Source organism: Loxodonta africana, chromosome 22 (assembly GCF_030014295.1).
Source record: "Loxodonta africana isolate mLoxAfr1 chromosome 22, mLoxAfr1.hap2, whole genome shotgun sequence".
Lineage (NCBI taxonomy): Eukaryota > Metazoa > Chordata > Mammalia > Proboscidea > Elephantidae > Loxodonta > Loxodonta africana.
In genome coordinates, this window is record NC_087363.1 from 66,683,081 (window position 1) to 66,710,780 (window position 27,700).

Consider the following 27,700-nt stretch of genomic DNA (forward strand, 5'->3'; position numbering starts at 1 on the left):
ATTTCAGTACAAATAGTTATCAGTCAATCTCCTTGGTTTTAGGAGCACCACATCAGAGCTATACTTAATAAATGGTTATTATGCCCTTCTCAAACCTGCATTAATCAGTAATTCAAGCAAGTGAGCAGTGGTAGGTGTGCCAGATGCTTCATATGTGTTACCGTTAAGCCCTAACCACCACCACACAATACAGTTTTACAGACGGAAAAAGGCTCATTTCACCAGGTAACTTGCTCAGGATCACACAGACAATAATACGGGTTTGAATTCAAGCAATTGCACTATGGAAATTTTCATGCTGAATTTATATTGATCGATCTTTTTAAATATCAATAAACCACTGAGATGGATTAATTACTTTTGTGTGTGGCCTTTCTAGCCATGGTCTTGTAACTCCTACCCAGGTGACTGTGTGATAGGGTAATTGCTGTCCACCAAGGCGATTGCTCAGTTTTGCCATAAAAGAGAGCCAATTCCAGAGCAGAAGGGAGGAGCCCACCACCACCAAGGGAGGAGAGAAAAGCAGGAGAGGCCCAGCAGCAGAGATCCGGCAGCAGAAGAGGGCGCAGTGGGCTTCCCAGCCCATGGAGAGAGAAAGCTGAGTGCCTTTGGGCAAAGACTGAGGGCCAGGGAGAGGTGTGCTTGCGAGCACAGCTGGGGAGAGGCTACCCTGCTGGAAGAACTGTGTCCTGAGTGTTCTTGAACCTGAACTGTAGCTGTTACTTTCCTAGTAAATCCCATAAACGTTGAGTTCAGTGTGGCCACTGCAATGAATTAGTGAACCCAGCAGACAATGTGTGGGAGGGACGGTTGGTGTCACAGTTGGTAAAGATGGCAGAGAGAGGAGGCTTGTCTGACCTCCACCTCAACGGAAATCAGCCTTGGGCTGTAGATATAGGTTCTCCTTTCCCCTTGTGGGGCTGGAGGAGGTCAGACACTGCCCCCAAGCTGTTTTTACAACTACAGTAAAAACAAAGGTATAAACTATTGAAAAAATATTCCTTAAAAAGCATTTTTTTAAAGGCAGTGTAGTTTCTAAACTAGAAAACATGTGGACAATCATTGACATATTACATTGCATTTTTTATCTACCATAAAAGAATAGGAATATATATCTATTTAAACCTTCTTCAAAATGTTCTAAGACAAAGTACCAGGTATACAGATTCTGCCTTCTAGGTATTCAAGAATTAACAGTTACAACTTGCCAGGGTAGTTTTCTTTCCCTTTGATGAATATCACTGTATATACTTTAAACAAGCAATGCTTCACAGTTCAAGCTTATTTGAATTAAAAGCTGGATATGAAATGATTTATGAAGTATTGAATCTTTCCTTTTAGAATATAACTTATAGATCTAGTTTTTTTTTTTTTAACTGAAAAACAAAAACCCTAAAAATCTTCAACCATACTTCTTCCTAAGGGATTGGCATTTGCAAAACTAGAAACGATGTTCACTATTTAAAAAAAAAAGGAAATAAGCTTACTTGTAATTAATTGATGATGGATGCTTAACAAAACTACGACCCTCTGTAGCTCAACACTCTGGAGGCCTGTTCTCTCACAAGAATAGATTATGGAACTGATGTGTTAATTTGGAACACTTCATTTAAAATGCTGCTAGAGTATACAGGTATGCTGTAAAATTTTACAGTTCATAATAAAATTACTTAAATTCATGAAAAATAAAAATCTAGTTTCAAAACAATGGGAAAGTGGTTATGATCTGATGAACTGAAGTATCTCTGGAAACCTGTTGTTGAAATTTCACCTCCTCTATGAGAACTTCTCAATAGATATCAGTCTTAGAATTTACCAAAATCCCTAAGCTTTCCATATATCTGATGTTAGCAATAAGAAAAAATCAAAAATAAGAAAAAACTGTTGAATTGGTGTATGTTTTGCTGTGTATATTCTCAACAACAGCAAAATAAGTAAAATTTTAAAAAATGATGGGGAGAGCAGAAACAAAGATAATTCAACAATTGTTTTAATCAAGGTACCATAAATAACATTAGCCCACTATAATCATTAAAAAATAAGTTTCTAATAAAATATTAGTTTACAGTTTAAAAAAAAGTGACAAAAATTCTTAGGATTTTCTGAAAATTCAAAATATAGTTGAGTACCTATGTTTCCTTTTATAAAATATTCTTGAAATATTTACTGTAAAACAGAAGAAAATAAATCTGATAGAAAGTTTAATAATAACTATTGTCAATATTGCCCTGAAAGCAATTAGTATCTGAGTGTTTGAAGCAATCCTAGTCATGTGGTTACATTAACTATCTTCCCATGAAACAAAAATTACAGAAATAGACTAAATAATATACAACAAGCTAAAATTACTATATCTCAGAATTTCCAAATTAGAATGGATGAACACAACTGTAGAATGAGAGTGTGGTGAAATGAGTTCCTAAAATGGCCTTTTGCCTTAGTCATTTTTCCCCTAAACCCTGAGGCATTACCTTTGTTCTAGTTTTCTACCCCACAGGGTTTGTTGCTTTTGTCCAGGTTGACTGATATTTCCTGGGTAATCTATAAACAACTTGTGGTTTGATACTTCCTGTCTGGTATGCACCTTGCAGGGATTGGCCAATGGACTATGCAAATTATGGCCTACAATGCAAATGAAGTATCTGTGGCCTACCAAGAGGGGATTGGTCAGTTTGTGCCCCCCCCCAAAGTGGGAGGGGCCATCCCTTGAAACTGACAAGGAGTTGTGTATATACGTATAGTCAACCCCACAGAAGTTTTTCAGACAGGAAGAAGCAGAAAGGAGAAAAGGCAAGAGAGAAGAGAGAAAGGAGGCAAGGAACCTCTCAAACAGGCTATAACATTAGAGACAATGACAGGCCCGGAGGAGGCCCAGTAGCAGAACTGGTGGTGACAGGCCAGGAAGGGATCTTGAGGCACAGTCAGTGGTGACAGATGGCAGGGCCAACAGGAGCCTGCCCTGAGGGGACTGAGAGGAGGCCTGCGCTGCCAAGAAGAGCTGAAAGGGCTGTCCTGCACTGAAGGGAGACTTTGCCTACACGCTTCCTGATCCTGAGTCATACTCCGTTACTTCCTTAATAAACCACTTAAAAGTAAGTATGGTCTGTGAGTGTAATGCGGCCACTGCAGTGAATTATCAAACCCTGAAGAGCAGCAGTGAGGGCCATGGGAGAGCTGGTCAGAATTGGTAAAAGGGTGGAAGATGGTGGTATGTCTGACCTCTACCTCATAGGGGTCAGCCTTGGGCTGGTCTTGATTCGCATTATCCTCCCTGAAGTTAGACAGGTTCTGACAACACAATAACTACTACCCTTACCACTTTACAGAGAGAAATGGAATAGAGACTGAAATAAAAACAAATTACATGATTTGATATGATAATTTTTTTCAATCCCATTTATTACTACTTTTTTAGAGCATTTCTGGGGCATTATGTTTAATGGAAACTCTCTGGGGCAGTTCCACCCTGCAGTGGGTTTTGGGGGTTTTATGTTTAATGTGACACCACATTTCTCTAATTCAGAACTCCAGTTGCAGGGTTAAGATGAAACAAGCATCGTCAAAGACTGCGTTTAAATTGGTCTTGGGGAAGGCCATTTCATTGCTGCTTTTTATGAGCTTTCCAGCTGATTACAATATATGGCATGTCCAATAATCACTTTTTAAACCCAACTCCTCTTGTAGATATACCTATGAAAACACTGAAAAATAAATACTAAAACATATACAAACGCCTAACTTCAATAAAAGATGATAAGGAAAAACAACTGATTCCTTAGAATAATCTGTATAATGTCCAGCTTGCTGCCTTCCACTGCTTCCACCAATTTCCTTCTCCTAAACCAAATCCAAATCCATTGCTGTTGAGCCGATTCTGACTCACAGACCCTACAGGACAGAGCGGAACTGTCCACTGAGTTTCCGAGGCTGTAGATCTTTACGGAAGCAGACTGCCACAGCTCCTTCCTGTGGAGTGGCCGGGGTGTTCGAACCGCTGACCTTTTCATTACCAACCAAGTGCTTAACCCCTGTACCACCAGGGCTCCTCTTCCTTCTCCTACTACCTATCATACCTAAATTTGTCCTCTTTGTGAAATCCTGTTGCTGAAGTGGACAACAAAATGAAAACATAAGAATCATTTTCTATCCATAATCATCAGAAAAACTTACGTTACTATTTCCAGAGTTAAAGCATAGATTTGAGACATATTTGAAAGTTCCCGGGGCGGGGGGGGGGGGGGGGGGCGTAAAAAAAAAAAAGCATTATATAATTTCTCACTAACACCTAAAATCTTCCATGCAAAAGGCACAATATAAAACACTGAACTCTCCTATAAAGGAAAAATAATACAATTTGGTTTACCATTTGACAATAGACTCCCAATAAGCAAGATACTATATTTTCCTGTGCCCTGATGTCTCAGGTTCTAAACATCCAGTATATTGGGAAACACACACACTGATCATCTCATATACACTGAAAATACGCTCAGTGAGTTTGCGCTACAACAAATGGTTTAGTAGTTAGCTATTTTAAAACATATCCTAAGAACACTTTGAGAAAGTAGAATATTTCTACATCAGTCCTTGCAAACAGCGAAATCACAGCAACATATTTAACCTATCAATCTTCAACTCATCTGGCATTTCTTTTAACGTCATCAACAACTCTGGGACTAAAGTTTTCAGATTTTTGAAAATACTCAGCATTAAACTGTCCAAAATGGTAGTCACTAGCCATGTACGGCAATGGAGCACTTGAAATGTAGGTAGTGTGAGTTGAGATTTAACTGTAAAACACAAACTAGATGTCACATGAAAAAAGAATGTAAAATATCTCATTAATAAGGAGGAAATATTTTTAATATACTGGGTTAAATAAAATACATTAAAAATTATTTTATCTGCTTTTTATTTTTTAATATGACTACTAGAAAATTTAAAATTACATATATGTGGCTTGCATTATACTTCCGTTGGACAGCATTGGCTTAGCCTTCTACTGGCTAATGTGTTTCCAGAGTGCACTGGATAGTCCAATTACTATCACATCCCAATTTAATGAGAAAGAAAGAAAATCTGAAAGATTAAGTATATTCATTTAATCTTTAAATGAGTTCTTAGAAAAACTCAGGTAGTATTAGAAAATTGTTCGGACAAACCTAAAGATCTGAGTACTATCAAACAGAAACAGAATTTAAACCAACTAAATCTTGCAGTTCTGTGGTAAGGATGGTTTCACCGAACTGGTAAAGACAAAGGAACTGATGACATTAAACAGCAGTGAAGCTGACAGTCAACCAATTACTAGAGGAAACCAAAGAAACTTGCTTACATCACAACCAGTGTCACGAAACTCCATCTCATTTAATAGCTACCCCTGACTGCTAAGAATCTGCAAAAAGAAATGCTAAATAAAACCAGAAATGTAACACAAGAATGTATGATATAGAAATTCTTGGAACAGAATTCTGGACTTCAGCATTTCCAATACAAGATATCAATACTCCTGTTTAGGTACAGACTATTCCCTGGAAGTTATAGCCCTAGTGCCCGAACACTGATTAAAACATGGGAAGCTATCTTCTTCTATCCAATTAATACTCCCCACAATAACAGAAGTATATCAGCAAGCCATGAATCATCAAGACAAGGGTGCTTCCTATACAACTAAAACCAAGCTTCAAAGACTAAAAAGCCAGCAGGCAGGTAACACATGGCCTACAATTATGAGATTAGTATCTCTGGGTGTATTCTTTTCTGACTGCATTCATGAAGGTCTATTTAGCAGCAACAGGAGCAACAAATGACAAAGTAGTGATGAAAGTGGCAACTAAATACAAAGTAAAATATTACCGGAATTGGAAACTGAAAGAGAATACAGCAGAATCAAGTACAAAGTGATGAGTCTGAAAGAAAAAAGATACAGACACAGACATAAAATCTGGAACAAAAGTCAACAGAAAAATGGTCCCAATATATAGAATTTAGTTTCTCAGTTAACTGAAACAGAAGTCTTCAAATAGAGAGAGCAGTAAGATTTAAAAGGAATGTTTAAATATTTAAAGGATGTAACTATCTGAACCGACAGTAAATCTGAGATTCAAATTTCCTTTGCTAAAGTCTTTTCAGAGTCAGAACTACATCATCATGTAACTATTATAAAACAAAAAAATGCAAGTAAAATTCTACGTAAACTTACTGAGGAGGAGGAAAACTGGTTTGAGAAGGAAAATCTCTCTTGGAAAAACAGAAAATAAACAGTAAGGGGACTATTTAAAATTAGACACAGGTGTACGTAAAGTGTTTTAGTCCCCTGCATTTATCTTTGTAATAGAAAAATAGCTAAATTCCATGCAGCAACTATATACTTCATCCTAAAAAATGACATATATCTGGATTTTATTCTGAGGAGGCTAATTTTTACATTAAAATCAAGTCAGATTTTCTCTGATTTTATAATGCCAAAATTAGACGATCAAGGTCAAGATATTCTTATTAAAAAAAAAAAATCAAACTTTAATCACTGGAAGCAGATTAAGATATTTAAAACTCCCAATTACTATTGTGACTAAACAATTCTGCACTGTTTGATATCTTGCCATTTTATCAAACATTTCAGAAAGTAGTGATTTTGCAGAATAAAAAATAATTCTTAGCTACAGTATCTTCACTTTGCCATGTAGTGTCACTTAAATCCCACTTTAAAACAACTGGAACTCAGCCTTAAATGGTAGAAGCCACACTAGTTAAAACAAGCATGGGAAGTGTTCCCTTCACTTCCTGAACATCAACAATATGATGCTAAGATTTCTCCATAAAACTACTGAAATAAACGCTAACTTGAAAAAAACTCACAAAAGTTAGCAATTAGTAGAAAAGTCAAAATGAGATATTTCCCAGCATGATAAATTCCCTTGGTAAATTTTGATGCTTTTGAGGTTAAAAATATACACAATGACCAATATCAATAAATAAATATTAGAGGGGAAAAAGAAATGTTAGTTACTGTATACCCAAAACTATGCTGTTTTTTAAACATCTGTTGTTAGTTTTGACATATAACTAAAAGTTTTAAAGAGTGTTTCGATTATAAGCTATAATCAAATAGGTCGCATTTTATGTTCCAATTAAGTTGTAATTACAAATCCCTTCAAGTTTAATAAATTAAATTCTTCATTTAACAATACTAAAGAAATAACCAAAACACATTAAAAGTCAACATTACAACATACATAAGTTCTACCTGAGGACAGTAAACGTTGCCCCCTTCAAACCAAAGCTACACAATACAGTTTATTTGATGAAAGTGCTCCAACATCTTTTCTGTCAACATCATTAAAATCACCCTACCTGTTTGGACCGAGGTCTACCAGGAGAAAATTTTCTTTTGGTAATAGCTGGTTTACCCATGCCAATTTTTGGAGTGACTGAGATGTAAGTTGTTGGCATGATGTTTCCAGCTGAAGAACTGAGAGTTGAGGGGTAACTATGCAGCACGTCATGTGAAGGCAAGTCTGAAGAGTGGGCTGGAGGGGAAGACACGTTTGCCTTGCTTATGCCTGCTGCTGATGAAAACGATGACTCTGTCTCAGACGGTAATTTTAAAGATGTGTCTCCTTGGCACGAACTATCTTTTACATAACCCTCGACTGCAGGAGTCATTTCAAATTTCATAAACACAGTGGAAGATTCAGAATTTTCTTTCTGTTCCAATTCTTCTTGTAACCTTTCTGTAAGCAATTGTTCCTTAGAACATAACGAAGTACTTTCCTCAGATGGGGACGTTAAGATTTCTGGTGGAACGGAGACGGATTCATTGCTTAATTTTGGAGGCCTGGATTCTTCTGGGGACACCAGCATTTCAGGGTCCTCTGATGACTGTAGTTCTTCTTGCTGCACAGTGTTCTGGTGTGCAATGACTTCGATGTTTTCTGTCACTTCCATTTTGTTTTCATCTTGATCTTCATCACAAATACACATTCCTTTAGAAGACGTTTCCAGTTTTTCACTATTAACTTCATGAGAAATCTGATTTTCCAATTCCAGATTCATTTTATTTTCAGATGATTCTACAAAATGTGGAATATTCATTATATTAATATACAGTACATTTTAAATAGAATATTCATTACATTAATATACACGTACATTTTAAATAGAATATTCATTACGTTAATATACAAATACATTTTAAATTTTCGAAGTACGACTAAATATAAGACGTTAACAATATATTCATCACTCCTGATACTTTGGAGCTTAACAATAACAGGCTTGGGCAGAAAAGAAGTGGGAGGGGAGTTTAAAAACACCCTTTTGGTTAAACCATGACTTAAATCAGAAAGTATTCATCGAAAATGGCTATTGAGTTAATAAAAATAAAAATATATAACAGTTTATGGATTAGAATCAGTCCCAGACCAGAAAACCTTACAAAAACATGTCCTGAAAAGGATCCCCAGGCTTTAAGGTAATTTCTGGTAAGAATATTAACGTAAAATTAATCACCCAAATAATTCCAGTATACATATGTAATGTTTTATAGCTTGAACAATTACAAAAGTATAGAAAATTATGTAGGCAAAGTTATCACCCTCATTCTACAGCTAGGAAAATGAAGTTCAGTGATACCATGTAACATGTTCACATTAAAAAGTGAAGACTGGACAAAAACACAGATATTATGCAACAGCAGACACCCTAAAGGTAATAAAGATTCTGTAGATTCACATGAGTAACAAGCAAAGATAGAAAAGATTTACTAACTAGAAAAACTATTTTGTTTTAATTGTACCCACCGATGTACTCAGTACATTGTTTTTGGATATAACCCCTGTTCTTCCTCATCGTCTATATGCTAGAGACTAATCTTAGCAACCCATTAAACTATCAGATATAAGGAATATATATACAGTCACTGGCTGGTAAATTTAACATCAGTGCACTGGGTACTAGTGTGCTGAACCTTTAATTCAGCCTTACTTAAGAATAACAAAGTTAGAGGTCCAAATGACACACGCCTTAAGATGCTCTGTAAAGTAGGACAACTGGAGCTAAGAAGCACTTACTCTCCCATGCTGTCAGGGCAATTTAAAGTTATATTACAGAAACCCTAGTTTCTTCATTTACTACTTATCAGCCAGTAACTATATATCTACCTTCTGATTTCAAAATGAAATCTCACTTCTCATTCCCGATACGCTGAAAGACTGTAACTAAGGATAAAGGAAAAACATCAAATAACATATCTGGCAGTACTCAATATTTTTTAAACACATGTTTCAAAAATACTTAAAAGAAAAAACTGAATGATAAAAAATGGATTTTAAGGTAAATACATATAATGAAGAATGAATACTTAAGGGTTTAAAACCAAAAGTATCATCATTTGAGTGACTCATGTGAAACACACCTCCACGATGCGGTGTGAAACCTAAACCAGAAGACCAACAACTTAAAAGTCTCGCTGGCAGGGAGGGATATGTACATTTCACATCTAAACCACGAGTATATTCTTCCTGTTCTATCTCAAAAACCTGTTGCCATCGAGTCAATTCCAACTCACAGCGACCCTACAGGACATGGCAGAGCTGCCTCACAGTTTCCAAGGAGCGCCTGGTGAATTCAAACTAGCGGCCTTTTGGTTAGCAGCTATAGCTCTTAACTACTATGCTATGAGGGTTTCCTGTTCTTTTTTAGGCAGGAAGTTTTAGGATAAAAGATGTAAACATGCTCTACGTTTCAAGGAGTTCAATTCTTTTTGCTACTAGATTCTTACATAACGATTTTAGCTTGCTTCAAAATGTAACAAATATTTGATATAGCAACTCTTTACAGAGACCCTAAAACTCACTTAGAATTCACTGTCATTACTTTTCAAAGAAGGGATCATGGGACTAAAAGGTTGAGTGACTGAAATGTGTATGCACCAATTGCAAAATAGTCTAAGTATCCACTGGAATAATTTATTTAAAAAGTTAAGTTAATGGATAGTGGCTCAAATCTGTGTAGCAACCACAAAGGTATAATCTTGTAAACTGATCAAATTAGACAATATGAGCATACTGCTTACCAGAAATGAGAAGACAATCTGTGCCCAGGCTTTCTGCTGCTTTCTGCTGCTCTTCAGTGTGGACTTCAACTGCTGAGAATAACATATTATGGAATCTATAGCAAGTAGTCAAAATTCCTCTAACACTACTCCCTCAACAGTAATTTGAATAAGAGTTTATTTCACTACCAAATGCCAACTTCCCATATAAGCACAAAACATACTATCACTATTTACTAGTAAATAGGGCAAGAAGTCAAAATTAGAAATCTTATTCTGTACAATGATAGAATTTATTATTATAGACAGCTTTGTTTTTCTTCACTTTACATCTTCATTAAGTACACCTTCCGTGAGAGTTGTTAAATGTAAATTTAACAAATTTCAAAAAAATCTCGTGCTCTTTAAGTATATACACAATTTACGTAATACAAAATTTCACCTACAATCCCACAGACTTTCAGAAGAACCCAGAATTAATTTTAGTTAAGTAGTTTTCCCCAACCTAGACTCTTGTTAATTCCAGATTCTCAAATACAATAAAGCTTTTATCAGTACTGTAAAAAGCTTAATTGAAATGTAACTGAAATAACCCTCAATAGAAATACCAAGATTACCTATAACAATTTCTCATTAACTCAGCATGAAACACACACATTCAGCAACAGCTCTAGTTAGTAGTTAGAAGTCTAACTAAAGGAAGAGAAAAAAACCAAATTGCTTTTTAATCAAAATCATTTGATCCCTAAACAAAGTGCACAGTTATGATTAAGTATAGATTACAGCAAAGCTACAATCTTTAAGTGCCCTTTCTCCTACTATTTTCTCCCTAAGGTTATTAGTTATACTAAAAAGCTCCTTTCTGAACAATTAAGTGACTATACCACCTGTGCTGATTTTTACTTATGGAACTAAAGTTTTAGTGGGTTCACATATATTCACTATATACACACACTTTCTTCACAAACGGAGCACAACCATTACCACAAGCGTTCTTACCCACAAGCGTTCTTACCGTCTGGAACAATTCCAGGTATGAACTCTTGACCTTTGACATCTTTACTAACTGCTTGCTCCGGAAATACCATATGGTCTTCAGGTCCTTCAACTTCCATTTCATTGTTAAAATCTTAACAGAAAATAATGTATATGTTCTTCAGATCAGAATGAGTATTTTTGGTTGATGTTACTAAGGCAACAATTTTATCACCAAAAATGTCTTAAGTGTAACTTTAGATTTTTCTGTTGTAACCAAACAGATATTTAAATTAAAAAAAAAAAACCATGAAAAGTATAACGTATTAAAAGATAATTTGCCTTTTATTCTTTAAAAAAGGATATTCCACAAGTGTATACTGATATCAAAACCAAACCCGTTGCCGTCGAGTCAATTCCGACCCATAGTGACCCTGGAGGACAGAGTAGAACTGCTCCACAGGGTTTCCAAGGAGCAGCTGGTGGATTTCAACTGCCCACCTTTTGGTTAGCAGCCGTACCACTTAACCACTGCACCACCAGGGCTCCTGTATACTGATAGCATCCTGTAAATGAAATGTCAGCAATTAATTCAGATACTTCTACTTAAACCTCTTGCAGATGATAAAACAGGACTTTTCTAAAAGCTGCCATTCATACTGATGAAAATGAAAAACTGGTGAGCAGGTCTTACCCCTTAAGAAGCCTGTTATTACACTCATAACCAACAGGGTACTATTATAAATATTCCAAACCTAAACAAAATTTTGGGCTCAAGAAGCAAAAATTAACATTTAAGAAGGAAATTATGAAACTAAACCTTATTTAGAGCAAAATAACCTGGATTATGAAGAACAAACTGGGTCATATGCCCAAATGCTGAAGAACTTTCAGCACTGGATTAAAGAATGCAACTGGAATTCAGATATGAGAAGAACTTAGGTAAAATTTTAGTCAAAATATTCAGAGATGACCAAGATAACATGTATATTTAAAGGTTGAAAAATTGAGAATAGGATGGGATCTGAAACATAGATACTGGTGACCGATTAGGACAGTTTCCTTAAAAAGCAAAAATCTCAGGTTTACCTGTACTGAGTTCAGCCACCTCCATTTCATCGCCTGGCTGTACTGAGTCCATTTCGGCTGTTAAGTGTTTACAGTACATGCAGATATACTCTTCTTTCAGCTGGGAATCTAGTTCATGATCTGTTGGTTTGTCACATTCTAAGTGAACCCACCTATCATGATAAATATATTTAAACAAAATATTTATAGTCAATTTAATGTCTATGGGAGGGGAGGGCAATTGCTGAAATGGAGGAGGGCTAAAGGATGAAGAGAGAAAGGTTATGGGGTTGCTAAATGGCAAAGGTTCTAGAAATGGACTTGACATTTTTAGAGGTGCAGACATATTTTTACTTGCACTTTTTTTTAAGTATTTCCTCTTTAGTTTGTCCTCTTCTTGCTCATTTCTATTCTTGTCTTTTCTTTTGCCCATTCATCTTCCTTAAGCCTTTCAGACCCATAAAAACACAACTTAATTCCACTTATACCAGCAGTCAGTACTAAAGAGATTACAGGAGTAGTAAAAGTTTAGAGCTAAAAGGTGTTATGATAGGGCAGGTGATCACATGGATAAAATAATCTATAAAATGATTTAATGGAATAACTCTATCTCTTACCTTTTACACACACTACAGTGAAGCATGTCTTCCTGAAATTCTGGATGGTAGCACTTCCCACAAAAAGGACATAAATTATCCTGTTGTTGGTAACAACTGTCACATACTAGGCAATTGTGGTGCCACTGAGAACTAGACCGTGTGCCACACTCTACACATATTCTGCAATTCTAAACACCAGGAAAAAATAAAAACAAAAAGGTCTGTTATTGTGGATAAAATAGTTTGTTACTGCAATTCTGATGTAAACCTTTTTAAAACCAATGAGATACTCATGGATTACTTATTACACTCTAATTTTTACTACACTAATTCAGGGTATATGTTTTTGAAAAAGGAATTTGGAGACATCCAGGAACACATGAACGGGAAAGAGAGAAAACCAAGAACACAGCAACCCAAACTTCAAAAAAGAAGCAGTCAGGAATCTGGAAATAGCTTTTGTAAAATAAATCTACTCAACTCACTACTGTTGAAAGCAAAACGGGGCTGCTAGGATGTTCCATCGGTCTCTGAGTAGCTTAGGAGCTAAAAACAAAAACTGGCACTGAAGAAATAGCATCGCCCACCCCAGTGACTTGGCATTGGAAATTGTGAAAATAATCACTCCACACCCAAATCCAACGATGACTCTATTTTCAAAATGAAAAGTGGAATTATCCTCGCCAAAGTGAAACTGTTAATGACATGCAAGGACTGCCAGAAGTCAGTCAAACACTTTTCTGTGCCTGTGTGCTGTGTGCTAGCTAGCCTTAAAATCCTGGGTGTAAGGCTGATAAATTGTGGGGTTCTCATTATTCACCACCACTTCCCAACCTAAAACACCAATATAAGTCATTTCAGTTTTTTGAGCTGCCAGGTTGATATGAATGAGGTGCTCACCCAAAAACAGAAATGAGCATGAATACCACAGATTTGCTAAACTCTTATAGATTTAAAACTCACATGCTTATAAGAATTGATGTAAAAATCCTGAATAAAATATTAGCAAACAGACAGTCATACCACATTAACAAAATAAACCATGACAAGGGGGTTTGTGCCAGAAATTCAAGGATGGCTAAAAATCAGAAAATCTACCAATAAAATCTAGCATATCACTAGGTCTGAGGAGAAAAAGATACCGCATCTTTACGCAAATAACGTGCATGTTATACATTTTTTGCCAGCCACACAATGCTACATGCACTATGTGTATCAGCGTGTTATTTACATGGGCATGTTATTTGTGAAAAACACGGTGATTATTTCAACAGACGCTAAAAAAGCCTTTGAAAAGAACCAAAACACATTCCTAACAAAAGCTCTTGGGGAAAAAAAAAAAACAGAAATGGAAGAGTATTTCTCCAGTGTGATAAAATATATAAATCTTCATCCTAAAGCCAGCATCTTATTTACTGAATTTAATGGAGGAACCCTAGAGGTATTACTGCTGAAGTCAGGAACCAATCAAGGATGCCTACTATCTCCACTACCATTTAACATGATTCTGGAGCCAATGTAAATAGAATAAACAATCAGAGGCAGGAAAAGAGGAAATAAAACTCTGGGCAATACTTGGAAAACCCTAGAAAATTAATCATAATATTAATACAATAAAAGAATTCAGGAAAGTAAGATACAAAATTAGCAAGTAAAAATCAATAGAATTCATATATACAAATAATAACTGGCTAAAAGATATAATGAACGAGAAAACCTCACTTACAAGAGTAGCACTACAGATAAAATAAGAATAAATAAGAAATGCTCAAAGCCTATACAAAAAATTACACAACACTCCTGAAAGACACTAAACTAGACTTGAACAAACGGAAGGATATTCCTTGTTCTTGGTTAGGATATCTTACCATCAAAACATCAATTCTCTCTAATTTAGCTTATAAATTTAATGTAATTCCAGTAAAAACATCAATGATGTTTTGCACAGAGTTTGATAAATTCATCCTAAAGTTCATACGGAAAAATAAACACACAAGAACAAACAGGAAAAATACGCAAAGAAAAAGCTCTTGGGGGAACCAATGCTATCAGATACTCAAAAGCCTCTATAACCATAACAGCACGATACTGGTGCATGAACAGGACAGACTGAACAACAGAGTAGAAATTCCAGAAATGAGCCCAAGGAAAACTTTAGTGTATGATAAAGGTGAAATGTCAAGTCACTGAAGCAAAGATGATCTTTTTAATGAATGGTTTTTGGACAACTGCACAGCCAAATGGAAAAAGATACCTCCTACCATACATGGACCATACATGAAGATCAACTGCTACCCTCAGTAAGAAAGGGAAAATAATATAAATATATCTGTTTATCATAAAAACAAAATTATAGGAAGGATAAACCAGAAAATAATGAAGTCAGTTAACTTCAAGAGGTGAGGGAAAATGGGTAGAAGTGATACAGGAAGGAGCGACACTTGTATAAGCAGAGCTTATTATATAGCTTTGATTCCTGAGAGCATGTTAATATTCTATATATTTTTTAAAAATTAAATCAATAAGGAAAGGGGGAAGCAACCTAATAATGACAGCAAACTAAGCAGGTTCATTCGCTGGACTGAGCAAATGAGTAAATGTGTTGAAGTTGTTGGAACCTAGGTTTCTTACTGTAGAATGCACATACAAGAATGGGAGAAAGCAAAAAAACCAGCAGACAGGGACTAAAAGTGAAGTATTGATTCAGGCTCATGATTTCTATATTATGTGTGTATATATATATATATATATATACACACACACACATAGGAAACCCTGGTGGCGTAGTGGTTAAGAGTTACACCTGCTCACCAAAAGGTCGGCAGTTCGTATCCACCAGGCACTTCTTGGAAACTCTATGGGACAGTTCTACTCTGTCCTATAGGGTTGCTATGAGTCAGAATTGACTCGGTGCCAATAGGTTTGGGTATATATTCATGAGCAGCCCTGGTGAAGTGGTTAAGCACTTGGGTGCTAATCACAAGGTCGCAGTTTGAACCCACCAACTGCTCCGAGGGAGAAAGAAGTGGAAGTCTACTTCTGTTAAGATTTACAGACTTGGAAACTGTATGGGCAGTTCTACTGTGTCCTATAGGGTTGCTATGAGTCAGAACTGACTTGATAGCAACAGGTTTTTAAATATGCATCCTTTCTTTTTTTTTTTAAGTGTTAAAAGGCAAAGATGTCACTTTGAGGGCTAGGGTGCATCTAACCCAAGCCATGGTATTTTTCAGTCACCTCATATGCATGCAAAAGCTAGATAATGAGTAAGGAAGACCGAAGAATTGAAGACTTTGAATTATGGTGTTGGCAAAGAATACTGAATATACCAAGGACTGCCAGAAGAAATGAACAAGTACGTCTTGGAAGCAGTATAGCCAGAAAGCTTCTAGAAGCAAGAACGGTGAGACTCTGTCTCACGTGCTCTGGACACGTTCTCAGGAGGGACCAGTTCCTAGAGGACACCATGCTTGGTAAAGGAGTGGGTCAGTGAAACAAAGGAAGACCCTCAACGACATGGACTGACACAGTGGCTGCAACAATGGGCTCAAACAGAGCAACGATTATGAGGATGGAGCAGGACTGGGCAGTGTGTTGTACTGCTGTATACGGAGTTGTCATGAACTGGAACCGACTTGATGGCACCTAACAATACTACTATGGATGTAGGTATGTATGCATTTATATATATGTGCGTGTGTTTAAGTGTATATATGTGCATGTATTTGCTAGTACAGTGTGCTAAAAAGGCAGAACAGCAGATATTCCCCAGTAGCAATGAGCACACTTAGCGCCCATTCCCCCACTAAAGGACCTGGGCTATTTACTGAAAAGAGAATGATTCCATGGCTGGACAGGGGAGGTAAAAGATGAGCTTGGAATATTCTGTTATGCTAAAAGCAATGAAGTGCTCAAAAAAAAAAAAATAGCGAGGGCATGTCAGACAGTTTGAAGGGACTGTAGACTGTAGTAGTTGTTGCTAGGTGCCATTGAGTCCATTTCAACTCACAGCAACCCCATGTGACAGAGTTGAACTGCCCCAAAGGCTGTAATCTTTACAGAAGCAGATTGCCAAATCTTTCTTCCCCAAAGCCAATGGGTGGATTCAAATTGCCAACCTTTCGATTAGCAGCCGAGTGCTTAACCACTGCACCACTAGGGCTCCTTTGAAGGGGCTACCACTGGCCAAATATGGGACAATTTGAACACAAAAATAGGTAGGGTAATGAATTATTGAAATATTAAGAATTCATGAATCAAATCAATAACAACAAAAATAATTTTAACACATGGAAGAAGGGAGGGATCTTCCCTACAGTAGAATTTGGAGGAAGTGTTGGAGTCAGGAAATCGTTTTGCAACCAACATGTAAAAATTCATCAAGCAACACTTCCTAAAATCTAAGAGGAAATTCTGATAAGGAACAAGATATTTTCATGGCCTTAAAAAGTGTCTCCCCACAGAATGCTTGATTAGATATAAGGGGGGGGGAACAACGGTGGAGAAATTTGGCAACAGCTTGACTAGGCGACAGAATTTATATCACCAAAAAAAAAAAAAAATTTTTTTTTTTTTTTTAATGAGGTATGTGGGCTGTGGGCAACCAGCTATGATACCCTGAGAAGGACAGACTATCATTTATGTAGTATTCTGGCCAAGGATGCATAACCCTCAATCTAATCACAAGAAAACATCAAACAAACACAAAGTTAAGAACAGCCTGTTAAAAACAAACAAACAAAAAGTGTAGGGGGAAGAACTGTATTTATCAAAGACAAAAAAAAAAAAAAAAAGAAAAGAAAGACTGGGGAAAACTTCCAGATTAAAGGAGGCAAGAGATACATCAATTAATTGAACACCTGACTCTAGGCTAGATCCTGGACCCTGTATGGAAAGGGAGGGGGGAACCACTATATGAAAAATTAGATCAACCGACAAATTTGCAGCATGAATGGAAAAGAACATGCAAGTACTGTATTGATGAAAATTTATGAAGCTGATAATGGTACTGTGATTATGTAAGAAAATTCCTATTATTAGGAAATACACACTGAAATATTTTGGTACAAAATGGGGGCACAGTGTATGCAACTTACTCTCAAATGGTTAAGGGGAAAAAATAAAAAACAGACTAGACTGACACTTCCTTGAGGGCATACCTATTTGGCCGTGCATCTCTAGCTTCCATCATAGTGTTTGACACAGAGTAAGCCCTGAAATGGTAGCTAAATGAATAAAGAAATTATGACCAAAGACTATAGAGATTTGCAAAAGAACTTAACAGCATTCTTCAAAGTGCTCAGAAGAAGAGCCCTTCTATGGAAAAACTCCATGATTGATTATTTGGGTACTTAAATTTGTGTTGGGCATTATCCTAGGGTTCTAAATATGCATCATTTCATTAAATCTAACATCCTTGTGGGGTAAGTACTGTTAACATTGTACACATGACAGGAAATTGGCTTGTGGATGTCAAATAACTTGCCAAAGATCATATACACACTTAATAATTGGAAGGGCTGAAATTTGACTCCGGAACCTAAGCTTTAAACCACCACACTATACTACCTCCATAAAAGAAGAAAATCAAAATTAACTATCCAATGGTATCCTCAGCAGTATTATGAATAATGTTGTCACTCTGAAAGAGAATAGCAGACTACTGTAGACAGCAAACTAGAAGAGCAGGCCAAAGAGAAGGCAAAGAACCTCAAGAAACACTCCCAGAAATTTTTGAAGATGATGAAAAACGTAACAAAGAAGACAATACATTAAAAACAGGTGACGAAAATCATCTAGTTCTTACTAAAGATTATACAGATTGTAGAGAAGGTAAATATTGGGGGGAGGCAAATAAATAAAGAGGGAAAAGTATGGCCCCAGGTACTCTTTTAACTCAGTAGTGAAGTCACTCCTGAGGTTCAGCCTTCAGCCAAAGATTAGACAGGCCTATAAAATAAACAGTAACACACACAGTTCAACCATGTGTACAAGACTAAATGGGGACACCAGCCCAAAATCAAGGATGAGAAGGCAGGAAGGGACAGGAAAGCTGGACAAATTGAAACAGGGAAACAGACGCTGAGAAGGGTAGAATGTTGACACACTGCAGGGTTGGCAACCAATGTCACAAACAGTATGTGTATTAATTGTTTAATGAGAGACTAATTTGCTCTGTTAACTTTTACCTAAACCCGTAACCTAATGCCGTTGAGTCAATTCTGACTTATAGCGACCCTACAGAACAGCTCATAGCGACCCTATAGGACAGAGTAGGACTGCCCCACAGGATTTCCAAGAAGTGACTGGTGGATTCAAACTGCTAACCTTTTGGTCAGCAGCCAAAAGCTTAACAATTGTGCTACCAGGGCCCTTATATATAGAGACAAATGGGGGAAAAAAATTCTCTAGTCCTTTAAATGGACTTAACTGGAAAATGGCAGTGGTCAACATGTTCAAAGTGAAATTAATTAACACAGAACTGTTATGAGATATATCCTGGGAACAAATCCAAAGAATTAAGACAAATAAGATTCAAGTAAACTTTAAAAAAAAAAAAAAAGATTTTTCTTCTGTGATACCATAAGCTCACAAAATTCTAATGAAGTCTTTCCAGAGTACAATGAAAAAGCTGTAACACAAAACATACCAAACCAAGTTCTTGTGGTAGTCTGAAGGCCACAGTTTCCTTTAGGTATGTATGATCTCTGAAAATTACAGCTCTCTTTTATAGGATCATAACCAAGGATGCAAAAGACTGGGGGTGATGCAAGGTTGGAATTTACTGAGGAAACATTTTTTGGCGAAGAAAACGTGACAAGGTTTATAGCCTGGAGTTCATGTAATCATGACAGAGCTGTTGCCATCAAGTCGATTCCGACTCATAGTGACCCTGTGGGGCAGAGTAGGACTGCCCCATAATTTCCAAAGAGTGGCTGGTGGATTTGACTGCCAACCTTTCGGTTAGCAGCAGTAGCACTTAACCACTAGGCTACAAGGGCTCCAATCATGACAAAGAGGACTTAAAAAAAAAAAAAAGCAAAAATTCTCTCATTTCTACATTTTCAGTGGGGGTAGGGAGAAAAGAGGGAAATCTACATTTCCAACATTTAGGATAACTATTAAAGTTTATGAAATAGGATTCTGAATTGCAAATCACTGCAGGAAATAAAAGGGACAGAAAAGTAGAAAGGAAATCAAAAGAAAAATTTTGCCTTACAATGACCAAGCATTTCAAGTACAACCATCAAAGTAAACAGTTTATTAAACCTTTCAAAGGATATATTTGGAATAACACAGAAGGTTCTAAAATAAAAAGATGTGAAAAGTAACACTCAACTGGTGAACTAAAACCCTACGTGACCATTAAAAAAAAAGCATTACACAGGATAAATGGAGCAGTTTTTATAATAAAAAAATATAAACGCTATTAACACTGGCCTGGCCTACTTCCTAAATAACTACAAAATAATAGTTTTGTGTAAAAAAAAGTGTGTACATATATACATATATATCTACACATAAAAATACACATGTAAAAAAAGGAGAAATTCACAGAAACAGTTATAGTGGCCAAATTTATTAATTTATTGAATCAACTAGTCAAAAAAATAAGGAAAACTGTCTTTAAATAAACACAAACTCTACCCCTTAAAAAAAAAGTCACTGCGCAGAGGGGAAAAATGTATGGGTGTTCTCCATACTTTCTGCCAAATTTTTCTTTAAGCCTAAAACTGCTGTAAAAAATAAAGTATATGTTTATATAAGGAGCCTTGGTGGTGCAGTATTGAGGCACTCAGCTGCTAACTGAAAGGTCAGCAGCTGGAACCCACCAGCCACTCTGTAGGACAAAGATGTGGCAGTTGGCTTCCCTAAAGATTACAACCTTGTAAACCCTATGCGGCAATTCTACTCCGTCTGTAGGGCTGCTAAGTCAGATTTGTGAGTGTGTGTGTGTGTGTGTGTGTGTGTGTGTGTATACACGCATACTTATGTATAAATATACATATTTATATATACACACATATTTTAATTCAGTGTATTTCAAGCATAATGAAACATTTGTTGATTAAAAAAACGAAAACCACTCTGATTGAATTGTTTAAATACAATTAAACCAAAAATTAACATGCTTGAACATAACGGGGGGGGGTGGGGGGATAACTATCAGAGGTCAGGTATAAAGTTACAAATACAAGTTTGAACGCAGCCAAAGCTATAACCAAAGCTAGATTTATAGTCTTAAAAGATCCTTTTCCTTAGGAAAGAAAGCGAATTACGACTTTCCTGATTTAAAAAAAAGACAGGCACTATTGGAAGTGGAGACAGAAGAATAAAAAAATTTATCAAACAGCAGAATTATAAAGTACATTCATTACTACTATTATTTTTTCTTATCCCAGAAATCAAGCCAGAGAGAACATGAACAAAATCACCTCCTTATGCAGACAGGCAAGCGAACCGGAACCACCCGAGCGAGCAGGCGGAAGGCCATCACAGCTCTGCAGGTCCCGCGGCACCGTCCTCCCCGTCGGCCACACCCCTCCACTTCCACCACACCCCAGAGCAGGGTTAGGCAGAGGCTCTTTGTTCTCCAGTAGAAAAGCCAACCCCTTCAAGGCCCCGCCTCACGGCCAGTGTGGAATAGAACCTGCCTGTGGATCAGCCTAGAATCTTGTTGCGAAGCTTCCAGTTCCAGGTGCCAATCCTTCCCAGTGGGGGTGGGGAAAGGACAGGGCATCGCGCAGGACTCCAGGCTCCTCGATGCCGCCTCCCACTCCCCTCCACACCACTCCATCCCCAGGTGCTCCTTTCGAGAACCCTACATCACCTCAGGTCTGAACAGCTCCCTGGAGGGCAGACGGAGGCTCTCCCCAGGCCTGCGCAGCAGCCTTCCCTCCCCCCAGGCCACCACACCCCTTCTTAGAAAACCTCCTGCAAGCCACAGAGCCTCAGACTCCAGCAGCCCTGGAAGCCTAGGCCTGGAGGCTATCCAGAGACCCTCCTACAACCCCACTCCACCCTACCCCCTTTTAACACCGCACCCTTCATGGAGACAACAACAACAACAACAACAAAACAAATAGAAGGGGAAAATGAGGCCAGGGCAGCAAGAACAAAAACAAAACCAAACCCGTTGCTTGAATCGACTCAGCGACCCTACAGAATAAACTGCCCCATAGGGTTTCCAAGGAGCGGCTGGTTAGCAGCCACAGCCCTTAACCATTGGGCCACCAGGGCTCCATGAGGGCAGCAAAGTACATTTATATGCCAATAAGACAAGAATGTGACGATGCAGGGAAACCACTGACATACTCTTGGAGGGTGACATGTTTTCTGAGAACTTGAATTTTTCATGGAAATGCTAATGTAAAAAATTAATATGAAAAATTAACTGACTTTCAACAGCACTGCAATGCAGATTTCAATGCCTGCGCTTACCGTTTGGCTTATTATTACGTTAGTCCTAAGTGCTGTCAATGGAAGAACCAAGATTGCACGTAGTTCAAGTAAGAGACCAAACCCAAACTCATCGTGGTCCAGTTGATGCTGACTCACTGTGACCCTGTAGGACAGCCTAGAACTGCCCCAAAGGGTTTCCAAAGAGAAACAGGCTGCCACATCACATCTTTCTCCCATGATCGGCTCGGTGGGTTTGAACCACTGACCTTTTGGTTGGCCAGGGCTTAACCACTGCGCGACCAGGGTTCCTGAAGAGAAACCAAAAACCAAACCCACTGCCATGGAGTGGATTCTGACCGACAGCGACCCACTAAGAACTCAGCAGAGCTGCTTCCTGGGGTTTCCAAGGAACAGCTGGTGGATTCAAACTGCTGACCTTTTGGTTAGCAGCCGATCTCTTAACCACTGCACCACCAGGACTCCAAAGAATAAGGGAAACGGGGTAAAAAGACAAAGGAATACGCACTCACAGCAGCTAGTACAGTTAACTCCTCACAAGCAGAAGACTCTGTCGGTATTAACTTGCAACAGTTAAACTGCAGACAGCATACCAGGAAATTTTAATGAGGAAGTTCTGTTCTGTATTTTAGAAATTACTGGGTTGAAAAAAAGCTGTAAAAGAGTTACTGAGTGACACCTCATTAAATCTGATGTTCCCAGACTGCTTGCAGGCACTATGAAGTCTGCTTATCCTGAACAAGTAAACAAGGTTCCGGCATCACCAATACTATTTTTATCCCAATATTTATAAAGAAGCAGTCTCTGTATCAGTCAGGGCTTTGGATCTAGGGTCTAGGCCTAGTTTCTTAGATCTACATCCTAATATAATGTGAGAAATAGACCAAAAAATATTTCTTGATTACTACAGGGGAAAAAAGCCCTTGTTACTTAAGTTAGTAAGTATGGTATGATGGTACCAGGAGACATCCTGGAATATTATGAGACAGGAAACCTGAATTTAAGTCCTATTCTGCTTGCAGAAATAAGTAAACTTGCACAATTTGCTTTACTAGGCCCCTCATGAACACTCAACTGAGAATTTATTACTTTACTTGTGAAGTGTAGGTTTCAAAGGAAGCACGTAGACTACTTTTATGATGGATTAATTACTTTACAGAACATTCAGAGAAAGGTGATAGTTAATACTGTTTGTGAATATTTTCCAACCCCCCACCAAAAAAAAAAATTAGTTGAGAATTACAGGTAAACTTTAGTTATTTTTACCTCCTACTTTCATTTTAAGAATTTAAATACTCTGGCTTCTGTATACAAATAATTGTAAACTATATCGTTGCTTGTTGTTTGGCGTTGTCCAGTCAATTTCCAACTCACAGTGACCCCATGTGAGAGCAGAACTTCACCATAGGTTTTTATTTTGTTGTTGTTCTCATTTTATGATATACTTTTTTTCCCCTGAATTTTATTTGTTTTTGTTGTTGAGAATACACACAGCAAAACATACACCAATTCAACAGCTTCTACATTTACAATTTAGATAATATTCTTCAAGTTGTGCAACCCTTCTCATCCTCCTTTTCTAAGTTGTTTCTCCTTCACTGCCCCCTACAGTTCCTATGCCATCTTTCACATTGCTGTTGCCAATTGGATCTCATATAAAATCAAAAACCTGTTACAGTCGAATTGATTTCTACTCATAGCTACCCTATAGGACACAGTATAGCTGCCCCAAGGAGCAGCTGGTGGATTCGAACTGCCAACCTTTGGGTTAGCAGCAGAGCTCTTAACCACTGCACCACCAAGGCTCTGGATCTCATACACATGGTTCTTAAAAAAGCGTAACGCTCAAGGCAGACCGTTTTTACTACTTAAACTAAACTATTATTCGATTTTAAGATGACTTCAAAAACCAAAAAAACCAAACCCAGTGCTGTTGAGTTGATTCCGACTCATAGCGACCCTATAGGACGGAGTAGAACTGCCCCATAGCGTTTCCAAGGAGCGCCTGGTGGATCTGACCTGCCGACCCTTCGGTTAGCAGCCGTAGCAATTAACCACTACGCCACCAGGGTTTCCAAGATGACTTCAGGGGATATTTTTGATTTAAGGTTTAAAACCTACTTCAGGGCAATAATTTCAGGGGTTCATCCATCTCCCATGGCTCCAGAAAGTAAGAGTCCCTAAAAATTTGGAATTCTGTTCTACATTTTCCCCCTTCTAATTAGGTTTCTTCTATGGAATCTTAGATCAGAATTTCACAAACGGTAGCTGGGCACCATCCAGTTCTTGGTCTCATGGCAGAGGATGCAGCTGTTCCTGGAGGCAGTCAGCCACACACTCCATATCCCCCTCCTATTCCTGACTCTCCTTCTTCCTCTGTTGCCTCAGGTGAATGGAGACCAACTGTGCCTTGGATGGCCACTTGCAAGCTTTTAAGACCCCAGGCAGCATGCAAAGAAGTAGGAAGTAGAATGGAAGCACTAAACACATTATTAGGCCAATTAACTGGTATGTCCCATGAAACCATGACCCCAAATCTCCAAACCAAGGAACCAAATCCCATGAGGTGTTTGGTTGTACAGAAGCAGCCTCAACAGCTACTCTGTTTTTTTTTTTGTCACTGTTGTAAATATATCTATCACACAACTTTTGCCAATTCAACTTTTCACAGGTGTACAACTTATTGACAGCAATTACAGTAATCGGCTGTGCAACCCTACCCTTAGTCAATGTGATTTTCCCATCACTGTTAATCCACCCTTTCCCCCTCCCTCCTACCCCTGGTAACCATTAATAAACTTTGGTCTCTATGCATTTGCCTTTTCTTGTCTTTTTATGTAAGTAACCAAAACAAAACCAAACCAGTGCCGTCGAGTTGATTCCGACTCATAGCGACCCTATAGGACAGAGTAGAACTGCCCCATATAGTTTCCAAGGAGCACCTGGCGGATTTGAACTGCTGACCCTTTGGTTAGCAGCCATAGCACTTAACCACTACGCCACCAGGGTTTCCTTATATAAGTAAGGTTATACAATATTTGTCCTTTTGTGACTGGCTTATTTCACTCAGCATAATGTCTTCAAGCTCCATCCATATGGCAGCATGTATCAAGACTTCATTTCTCCTACTGGCTGAATAGTATTCCATTGTATGTATGCACCACATTTTGTTTACCCATTCGTCTGTTGATGGGAATTTAGGTTGTTTCCGCCTTTTAGCTATCGTGAATAGTGCTGCAATGAACACTGGTGTACAAGTCTCTTTTTGAGTCTCTGTTTTCAAGTCTTTAGAGAGTGGAATTGTTGGGTCACATGGCAATTCTATTTTTAGTTTTTTGAGGAACCGCCATGCTGTTTTCCATGACAGCTGGATCATTTTGCATTCCCACCAGCAATGGATAAGAGTTCCAATTTTCCCACATCCTCGCCAACATTTGTTATTTTCTTTTTTTAAATCTTAGCCATTCTAGTGGGAGTGAAAAGGTATCTCTTTGTGGTTTTGATTTGCGTCTCTCTGATGGCTAATGACACAGGTCATCTTTTCATGTGTTTAGTGAACATGTGAATATCCTCTTTTGTGAAATCTCTGTTCAAGTCCATTGCCCATTTTATGATTGGGTGGTTTGTCTTTCTGTTGTCAAATTGTTCAAGTTTTATATATATATTGGTTATTAGATTCTTGTCAGGTACATGATTTCCAAAGATGCTGTCTCAGCTGGTAGCTTGTCCTTTCACTTTTTTTCTAAAGTCTTTGATGAACGAAAGTTTTTAATTTTTATGAGGTTCTATTTATTGATTTTGTCTTTTGCTGTTTGTGGTTTTGTTATTATATTAGGTAATCTTTTGTTGAAAGCTAGACTTGACGTTTCCCCTGCTTGTTCTTCTAAGAATTTTATTGTTTTATTTTCCAAATTTAGGTCCTTAATCCATTTTCAGTTTGTTTCTGTGTATGGTGTGAGGCATGGATCCCAATTCGTTTTTCTGCATGTGGAAATCCAATTTTCTCAGCACCGTTTATCGAACAGAATCTGCTTTCCCCATCAAATGGACTTAGCACCCTTGTCAAAAATCAGTTGACAAAAGATATGTGGACTTATTTCTGGACTCTCAATTCCATTCCATTGGTCTATGCATCCATTGTTATGCCAGTACCAGGCTGTTCTGATTACTGTAGCTGTATCATATGCTTTAAAATTAGGAGTGTGAAGAACTCTGTTCTTCTCTTTCCACATTGTTTCAGCTATTTGGGGCCTCCTGCCATTCCATATAAAGTTCAGTATTGGTTTCTCTATTTCTGTAAAGAAGGCTGTTGGAATTTTGATTGGGATTGCACTGAATCTATAGATCATTTTTAGTAGTATTGACATCTTAACAATACTATAGAGTTTCCTTGGCTTTAATCTTTATGGAAGCACATCACCAGGTTTTTCTCCCAAGGAACCACCAGGTGGGTTCGGACTGCCAAACTTTTGGCTAAGTATGCAAGTGCTTAACCACTGCACCACCAAGGGTCCTTTATTGTTGCTTACCTGACACTATAAAAACTTTGCCCCATTAAGTAGAATTGTCAACCAACCTGTAGAGTTTATAGAGCTTAACAGAGCCTTGGCAAATCCCTCAAGTAGCATAAAGAGATCAGCAAGGAACAGCTCAGGGTCACAATGATGCAGATACAAAACTAATGGAAGATGGGCAAATCACTGACTAAAAGAATAATCAGAAAAAATAACTGCAACTAGATCTTGAAAAGTGTCCCAACAATCAGAAAGTCTTGTATCTTAAATAGTGAAAAGGAAATGGAAAAATGTCTACAGATTTTGTTCACGTCTCTCAAAACCAAGAGAAGTTTTCAGCAGCATCTAAAAAATGAATATCTGAGTCAAAATCACTCCCTTAAAACTACCTTGGGAGTGGAAGGGGAGAGGATATACAAAAGCTGCATACACAGTATGATTCCAAATATTTAATAGCGTATACCTAAATAAATACATGTACATACAAAATAAGGAAGCTAAAAGCTAACCAATCAAAATGCTAATATATTTTACCTATGGGTTATAAATTAATGGACGTTTAAGTATCTTTCAGTTTGCTCACGGGGATACCACTTTTTTCAGAGGGTTACTGGGAAGTTTAAAGATAAATCATTCAAAAACAATTAATTTCTAAGCCGTGAAGCACCATGCAGATGTTGGTTCGTAAGTTCATAGCAGCATTATTTATAATAGCCCCAAAATGGAAACAGCCCAAATGTTTATCAACTGGTGATTCAATAAGCAAATTGTGGTATCTCTACTATTCAGCAATAAAAATCACTACTGATATATACAACATGGATGAATCTCAAAATAATTATGTTGAGTTAAAGAAGCCAAACCAAAAGAAGAGTATACACTCTATGATGTCATTTATATAAAATTCTAGAAAGTGCAAAACAGATTGCCTGGGAAGGCGGGGCATGGGAGGTGGACAGGCGGAAAGGAATGATTACCAGAGGGCACCAGAAAACTTTTGAGGGTGAAAGATACGTTCATAACCTTGATGGTGATGACAGTTTCATGGGCACATGCATGTGTCAAATTAC

The 27,700-nt window shown here is 37.7% G+C and overlaps 1 protein-coding gene and 1 long non-coding RNA gene across 18 annotated transcripts in view; one reads left to right on the top strand and one right to left on the bottom strand.

Moving 5' to 3' along the window:
- Nucleotides 1–27,700, bottom strand: part of KMT2C (lysine methyltransferase 2C) — a 395,919-nt gene that overhangs the window by 143,399 nt on the left and 224,820 nt on the right. For 15 of the 17 annotated variants that reach the window (XM_064275087.1, XM_064275080.1, XM_064275091.1 and 12 more), the window contains 5 exons: nucleotides 12,715–12,884; nucleotides 12,119–12,270; nucleotides 11,070–11,183; nucleotides 10,076–10,147; nucleotides 7,354–8,072 (listed from right to left, as the gene is read on the bottom strand). In XM_064275087.1, coding sequence (XP_064131157.1) covers nucleotides 7,354–8,072; nucleotides 10,076–10,147; nucleotides 11,070–11,183; nucleotides 12,119–12,270; nucleotides 12,715–12,884 — 1,227 coding nt within the window. Of the gene's footprint in view, nucleotides 1–7,353; nucleotides 8,073–10,075; nucleotides 10,148–11,069; nucleotides 11,184–11,530; nucleotides 12,092–12,118; nucleotides 12,271–12,714; nucleotides 12,885–27,700 lie in introns of those variants that run through there. The other 2 variants (XM_064275084.1, XM_064275096.1) reach the window with 2 other exon arrangements.
- Nucleotides 1,883–14,100, top strand: LOC135228502 (uncharacterized). Its single transcript, XR_010319074.1, has 2 exons — nucleotides 1,883–3,092; nucleotides 13,052–14,100. It is a non-coding gene; the product is annotated as an uncharacterized LOC135228502 (long non-coding RNA).